The 8253-nt window shown below is 43.7% G+C and overlaps 1 protein-coding gene across 2 annotated transcripts; it reads right to left on the bottom strand.

The window, feature by feature from the left end:
* Nucleotides 1-767: 767 nt before the first annotated feature.
* PRDX1 (peroxiredoxin 1) lies at nt 768-8188 on the bottom strand. Of its 2 annotated transcripts, none has more exons than XM_037403993.1 (6): nt 8084-8188; nt 5074-5200; nt 4072-4225; nt 3664-3786; nt 2682-2812; nt 768-1140 (listed from the first exon to the last, which is right to left on the bottom strand). In XM_037403993.1, the coding sequence occupies exons 2-6, from the start codon at nt 5177-5179 to the stop codon at nt 1055-1057; spliced, it is 600 nt and encodes a 199-aa protein (XP_037259890.1). In that variant the 5' UTR covers nt 5180-5200; nt 8084-8188; the 3' UTR covers nt 768-1054. The 2 variants fall into 2 exon arrangements, with proteins under 2 accessions (XP_037259890.1, XP_037259891.1); XM_037403994.1 differs by lacking the exon at nt 8084-8188 and adding an exon at nt 8061-8079.
* Between the last annotated feature and the right edge of the window lie 65 nt (nt 8189-8253).

Below are 8253 nucleotides of genomic sequence, written 5' to 3'. Positions count from 1 at the left end.
CAGTAACTCCTTACCCAAATCCTCAGCTCTGAAGCTCAGGACTTAAAAAGATTGCTGTGTAGTTTCATGGTTATTACCAGTTGACACCTTTATGTAACTTAAGGCCACAGTCATGTGTTTTGAGTTTTACAGTACACATCATTTGCAATATGAAGATTAGAAACAAGGCTGAACACATTTGAGTAACAGATTATTTTTTAGTGCCACCCTTCTTTTGATCTTCATCGTATGACAAGCTAATGGGTAACTGGCATATTGTCACTCCCATTCCCTGTATTGAGAGATACTAGCAGTTAATATTGTATATCCAAGAAGTTTGCTTTCCAGAAAGCCCAGTCTTCCACTCCTGTACATCAAGTGTTCAAACTTGATGTTGGACTCCCAGTAGTTTAGCATGAACAGTCATAGCTTTGACTAATGTGGATGCAGAATTGTTTTAAGTTGACACAGTGCATGAACATGCACCCAGCCTTTGCCAGTCACATCTACACTTCATGTACTGCACACTGTAGTAATGTGTAAGTCTGACAGACCAAGTTTGAACAACATTCCTCTACCTAGTAGCAAAGTCATGAAGAGTGTAGGGAGTACTTTGGTACTGCAACATGAAAGCTTAAGTGCTGGTATCTCCATTCTAACAGAGCTCCAAAAGGCCCTTAGGAACACATGTCTACAGACAGTTCAGTACATGGCCCTTTCAGAAGGGCAGCCTGCATTGCTTTTGTGCCTCTATAGGAGTAAGCAAGAAGTAAGCAGACCATATGCTCTTTCCACAAGTTTAATAAGAGTTACAAAAGTTACACTGGTCTATATGCAACACATGGCTAACCACATACACTGCATTGTCACTAAACAGGGTTTGATGTACAGATACTGATCATTAAAGTTTTCTATGAAGGTACTGTCAACAGGACAAACTTTCCTTCAAGTAAAAAAGTTACTGTTTATACCTACAGCATGATCCCTTGACTCAGATGCAATGACTTAGTCAAAGTTCAGTAACTGATGCTTGCTCTTTATGTAAGGCATACTAGTTTCGACTCAGACTGAAAGTTTATTTCAGCTTGGAGAAATACTCTTTACTTTTCTGAACATCAGGCTTGATTGTGTCACTGCCAGGCTTCCAGCCAGCTGGGCACACTGAAATGATAAGAAAGTTTAAGTCTTAGCAGCTACTCCTGCAGAACATGTTTTACACAACCTTAAAGCAAACTAGCAACTCTAAACATCTTTGCAACATACAGAAGAAAATGCATTATTCAGTGTGGCATTATGTTCCGTTTATTTTACCAATTTCTGTTTGCTTACTTGGTAATCACATTAAAGGAACCAGCATTCACTGACAGACTAGCAGGGCCTTTACACATGCACCCCTCCCCACCCCACTTAAAAGCTTCACAGAAGCTTGACAGCAAGGTCAGCCTGGGCCAGAAAGGCTTTACAACTACTACAGTACACTTCTCTCCTTGGATCCAGTCAAGCCTATATTCTCCTTGCCTTTAATAAGCTCTAGTACCATTCTCCAGTTTAATGGGGAAAGGGAAGAAGAGTTAAACTGTCTCTAGTTCCCCTATATGGCTACCAAAAAGGCCACCAAGATGCAGAGTTGCGTGGCCTCAAAATTGCAGGGACTCCTGAGCAGCATTTTTTGGACACAGTCTTCCTTGCATACAGCCATGCAAGGCTTGATGCTTGCTCCACACAAGACTGGCAATTTTAGCTATAGTATTCTCAGCTTCTGAGCATTGCTATACACCTAATTCTTGTCTATTCTGGTTTAGATGACATGGCAGTCTAAATCTGTATGAAAACCTTTTCACTACTCCAGGGCACAGTAAACCCCAAAGGCTTCATTTACACAGCATGTGACTGCTCCATCATCAAGTATTAGGGATGTCTCCTCAGCTGACAGATGGCATACAAGTTCAGAAACACTGATTCTCTTTGGGCTATAGGCTAGCCACATTAGCAGCTTGTTTTAATAAAATCTGCCACTGATTTACCAGTTCTGAAGCAAGTTAAGCACAACCAGCAGCAACGTGTGTCATTAGTTAATGACAGCTGAAGACTACCAAGACCTACATAGCAATTTTGAGTTCCTGTAACCTAGTTCACACTTTTCATCTGCAGTGCCTTTAAGTTCCTGCAGGAAAGCTACCATCCTCAAGCATCTTATCACTCCTAAGTATGGGCAGAGAGACTCTTACTTGTTTTTCTCTCACTGCACATTGACAAAGATCAGCAGGTTTTCTGGGAATCCACATGCTTTGTCTAACAGACTATGTTAAAACTCTGCATAAGTACTCCTTGTCTCAACCTACCAAATCCAAGAGCATCATCCAAATTATGCAACCTTGCAAGTTATTACTTCATTTGTCTGAAGCATTTTCTATGTCTAATTGAAAGAGAGACAACTACTACGTGCTCAACAAGACATCCAGCACCAAATTAAGTGGTATTGCAACATTAGCAAGTACTCAATGAACATTGAACTGCAAAAGGATAATTACAGCACTATGGTGTCCTTCAAGTAGCTTTTCAGAACGAGCTGCATTTCAAGAGGCACAAGTGCTTGCTGTGCACAGATCAATTCAGTTATTCAGTACACCTTGATTTAACTTGCCTAGTTACTGTTCTCTAGAAAAAAAACCTGTAAAATTAGAAAGAGGAAGAACTCTTACCTTCACCATGTTTATCTGTAAACTGGAAAGCCTGGACAAGTCTGAGGGTTTCATCAACAGAACGGCCAACAGGAAGATCATTGATTGTTATCTGCCTCAAGATCCCCTTCTCATCAATTATGAACAGACCCCTAAAAAACCCCACAACCCTGAAGTTAAACACAGCTTTTGAAAGACTGATTAGACTGAAGTGAGCTTCAAAAAATCCAGTTTAGTATTCTATTATTATGGCATTAAGTTGTGTCATCTGGTATTACTGACCTTTTCCTAGAAACCAGTACCTTCACTGTATGCATAGCACTGAAACATTAACAGTCAAAAGCCTAACATTCAGCAGGAACTGGGAGGGACAGAGGTCCATCAAGCCACTAACAGGAAAGCAGTGCTTCCCATGTAGGGAAGATACTAGTGGAAAAATAAAATGGAAGAGAAACCCAAGACAAAAATGAGCTGGAGACAAGGCATTCTTACATTTAAAGAAAAGCTAAACACACTATTTTCAAAAAACCCAACCAAGCAATGGCTCACCAGTGAGCACCTCCAAAGTAATGTTATGAGCATGACTGAAGTCCCTCAGCAACTTTAACTGAACAGTTGATTAAAAGATAAGGCTTGGGGTTTAACTAATCTATATTTTAATCACTAATTATCTGTAAAAACTTCCATGACTGTAGGTCTTTCATTACCAATGTTTGCAGAAGCTCATCGGCAGGAGACTCCTGCACAATGCAGACAGGTAATCAAAGGGAAGCAGCAGGTATTTATCTAGCTTACCAAAACCATGAAGTCTGAATACTAAGGAGAACCAAGCAGCATATGCCCTTGTAAGAGTGTCTGATAGCTGGAGCAGTTTACATCTACAATAGCCATTAGCTTCAGCTTATTGCAGGTGTTCAAGTAGATGCAAGGTCTGTGTCCATCTGACATGCTCCACGTATTTCAACTCAGACTTTAACAACAAGTTTACTTTCTTGCTTATTACCTGTATGCAATACCTTCATCCTCTTTAAGTACTCCATATTCTTTGGCAATGTCACGTTTTGTGTCAGAAATCAATGGGATTTTCATAGTACCCAAACCACCTTGTTTCTTAGGAGTGTTGATCCTAAAAGGAAGGAAATTCAATGTTAAAAATACGGAGAATTCAGAATTAAGTATAACGTACAACAGAAGCTGATGCCTTCTGCAATATTATACTTGTCAGCCACGAGGCAACAAAAGAACTGAACGTATGTACGCTCAGTTCTGTTCAGAAGCACCTGGCACTACCAATACTTCCCAGTTGTCCTTTGGAACTTCAGTAAACAAGTTTGAATACACTCTGGATTTGGTTCCTGCAAGAACTGAGAACAGGCAGAACATTCTATTAGGTTAAGAGGCTGATTCTTACCAGGCAAGGTGACAGAAGTGAGAGTCAACAGAAGCTCCAATTACTTCACAGTTAATTTTCTTGAATTCATCAGCTCTGTCACTGTATGCAATAATTTCAGTTGGACAGACAAAAGTGAAGTCCAGAGGATAGAAGAAGAACACAACATATTTTCCTAGAAAAGCAGTATAACCAGTTAGTCTCTTACCTTTCCAGGGGTTGTCATATCCAGTATCAACCATTCAAATACTACTAGAGGAGAAAGGGCTTGATACAACACTAAAGATACAACTTTAAAGATCAAATGGCAACCTACAGATGCCTCCATTTTAAGGCTTGGTATAGAAATGGCAAGCCCATAAAGCACCTAAAGGATTTACACTTCAGACAAATACTCAAGGTCATTCTACAGCTAATAACACAGAACCCTATCCAGCTAAGTCTCCAAAACCAGAACCCTGTCAAATTTGACAGGGAATGCCTGTCTCCTGGGTCTACTCCCACAGGCCTGCCCAGAGTACACCTACTACCTACACTAGGAAGACCCTATGGTTGACTACTAACAGAGTGCAGAAATACCACAGGTCTGAAAGGCTACAAGCCAAGGAGACATTTTAACTCAGTGGGTGACTAGTCTGTACCTACTCACTGCCCTTGTGCAGCCTGAGGGCCAGTATTGTTACAAAAGCCTACAAGAGAAGATTCTGCTGTTCCATATAGTTTGGAGATGTTACATCAGTCTCATAGCATGACAGACAGGACAAATAAGCCTGATCCCAGATTACAGTTTAGATTAGTTTTATGCTAACTAGCAACAATCATAGCTGGGACATTCAGCCATGCTGCTGACAGCTTTCCAAGCACACCCCACCCATCACCGATAACCACTGTACAGGTTATTTCAGTCCACTGCAAGTGGTCACTATTACTTCAAAACAAAATCAAGATTTATCCTTAAGATACCTTCCACTCCTGCACGTGGCCAGATTATATCTGTGTTATTAGACAAGCACATAAGCTTACCTTTATAGTCAGAGAGTTTGATGTCTTTGAATTGTCCATCTGGCATTACAGCCGTGGCAGTGAAGTCAGGGGCGGGTTTTCCAATGAAAGCATTTCCTGAAGACATCTTGATTTAATCTAGATAGGACTTAATAACAATACAGTTTGGATAATAGTACATTTGCACCTGGAAGTAAGCATTTATTCAAAGCATCTTATCAGTTTAGATCAAATACCAAAGACTGAGGATCAGCACTTGGTCTTGCAACACAAGGCTTGAGTGAAGTTTTAACTTTCTCACTTGGGTTGTCCAACCAAAACACTTCTCTTTTTCCTAAATAAGCACCACAGTAAGATGCAGTTCGATAACCACAGTCCACATATCCAGACCAAGGCACTACATCGATTAATAGCACTTCAAGATCTATGGCTCATTAGCCTCCTAATGATACAGTAATGGTTATCTTTGACCAGTAACAGCACAGTCTAGGAAAGGGCTAGCACAGGAGTTTTAGCAGTAGTCACTAAGTCTTCCTGTTCCACTTGCTGAATGAGTTAAAAAGGCTGGGAGTTTTCTTAGACCTTTTGATGAAAAGACCTTTGTTCAATTTTATATGGAAATTTAAGACCTCAAACTATCTTCCTGTTGATTCCAGAAAAACTTTCGTTAATCCCCAGGAAACGGTGCTCCGCATAACTGCATTTCAGCCTTTCAAACAAACCTTGTTTTATTTGCAGCTAGACACATGGTATACATGGGAATCACATTCTATGTTAAGACTTGGTGAAATTTTAATTGTAGATCAGTACAGCCAGGTTGTTTCCCCCCACAAGTCTACTGAAAAAGAGCACAGAAGGGTACACAAGGACAAGGGAACTCTACTTCTGGCTGCCTGCCTTAAAAACTAGGCATCTGTAATATGCCCTGTACAGTATTTTTACTCAGTCTGAGAATGCAGTATATCACTTCAGAATTCCAGTTACTTCCAGAGCATAGTACTTCAAATAGGTAACTGGGACCCTTGTTTCTTCAACTCAAATCTTCTTAAAAGAAATTTCACTGAAGTTATTCTATGTACCGGTATGAGCACGAGTCACCTTGGAGATAAAAAACCCCCAAACTCTGAAAGGTTAGCATGAGTATCATGTTGCTAGGGAAAGTTTCTTCCAAGTCCTCCCTGCAAGGCACCAATTCCATTCGAAAAAAGATTGAGAGTGGCCCATTTCTTGGCTCCTTCCCTCTTGCCAGCCACTTTCTTCCTGGAGAACTAGCCTGTGAGCTGTAAGCATTTCGCTTTCAATCCAAGTTTAGTCTTTTCAGTAACGGTTTTACCTTTGAAAGTTTCCCTTACATACCCTGACAGTATATGGACAGTAACCATTTATCTCTGTTCTCATTTTAAGAGGCACCTACATGCCCAGCATTTCTAACTGCCTTTTGCAAAGCTCTTCTTCCCTACGTTCATCCAAGGATTGTCTTCAACTGCAGTAGACTGGGAGAAAGTTACAAATTTAGGAGGCCAGAACTAAAGAGTATTCCTAGGACTGCACTGAAGCAGCCTAGCAGGAAGACATCGATAAGCCCTCTCTCTGCCAGGTACCACATGTAGCCACGAAGGCAGGTGCAACTCTGAAGCCGCAATTCTGTAAGAGGGATGGGGGGATTGCACAGTATTTATCTGAGATGCCTCCAGCTAGTGAGTTTTATCTTAGAAGCAAGAGCTGGTTTGTCTGGAGTGCATGACCCCACATGTTATGGCTGAACTACATTCTTCTCCATTACTCCAGCTCAAGGTCATCCTTTTGCTCAGTACTATGCCAGTCCTCCTTACATTTGTTCCATCAGCAATCCTCTGGAGTATTTCCCGAGGTATTCAATGTCAAATAAAAGCTGGCAAACTGCTCTTTTGATACTTCCCCTCTCTAAACTACGAGTTATTGCCCCCTTTTCAGATAACATGGAAGTCTAATACTGGGAGATTTCAGTCCCCTTATACTGCAAGAAAACTATCTGCTTTCCTCGGAGCACCTACTGCGACCTGCCAACATTTCTGCTTTTCCACGCGGGGTTAGCATGTGCTCCGATGTTCTGCTTCGATTTTTTGCCACAGCATTTGATAACCCACAGAGCAGCAGACCACAGAGTCAGCTTTGTTTCCTTTCATTCTAGAGAAAAGCACGGACGCTGCAAATCAAGCACACGAGCATCTTTCAGTTGCTCACAGCCACACAAAGCCTCAATTATCTTCAAAATGCAATTATAATAAACCAGGCCTGCACTCTTAACTAGCAATTCATACCTTTAGGGTACCGTGAACAAAAGCGAAAGGCCATTTCAAAACACACCATCAGCCTGCCGCTTTGCTACCTTCAGACTGTCACAGAAATGCGGTTACGCTACTGAGCTGCGGTCGGAAGAGAGCGACACCGCCGCAATCCCCTGAGCTCGAGCACACCGCAGCCAGGCACACGCAGACCACGACACGCGTTTTGCTGAAAAACCTCCCACAAGCGAGATCAAGGCACTCGCCTGCGCAAAAGGCCACCGCCTTGTCCTGCTAGAGGGGCCGCCTGCCCCCTGCACGCCCCCCCAACCTAGATCCAGCGTTATATTTTATTAAAGCCAGAGAAGCCGCCATGCCCGCGGGGGGGCCGCTCGCTCCCGGCAGGCGCTGCAGCCCGGCTGCGCCCCCACCCCGGGGAGCGCCCCGCGGCTCCTCCCCGTGCAGCACAACGGGGAAAGGCAGTGGGAAGCCAGAGCGCAGGGAAAAGTCCCCTATCCCTCCCCCCCAAAAAAAGCGGGGGGGAACCACCAAGGGAAGAAAGCAGCAGCCCCAGCAGAGCGCACCCCAGGGGCGGTATACAGACAGCAAGCGCTCACCCTGCACGCTTCGCTCGAGAGCCCATCCGCGCGGAGGGCGAGGGGAAAACGAAACACAAAAACCGCACAATGCAAAACCCCCAGGTACACCACCACCACCCCCAAGACACCGCCCCGCGGCACGTACCCCCGCCGCCGCCCCCTACTCACGGAACCCAGCCAACGCCACCCCACCGCAGCAGCACCCAACTGCAGCAGTCCCCGCCGCGCCGCCTCTTTATAGCCGCCCCGCTCTCGCGAGGAGACGCCGCTGCGGAGCGGGGGCCGCTGCTGCCAGGGCAGCATGACTTGGCAGATTTGCACCCATCCCTGGCGGCTTG

The sequence above is a fragment of the Falco rusticolus genome, chromosome 11, assembly GCF_015220075.1.
Source record: "Falco rusticolus isolate bFalRus1 chromosome 11, bFalRus1.pri, whole genome shotgun sequence".
Classification (NCBI taxonomy): domain Eukaryota; kingdom Metazoa; phylum Chordata; class Aves; order Falconiformes; family Falconidae; genus Falco; species Falco rusticolus.
This window is presented reverse-complemented; position numbering and strand designations above follow the sequence as displayed.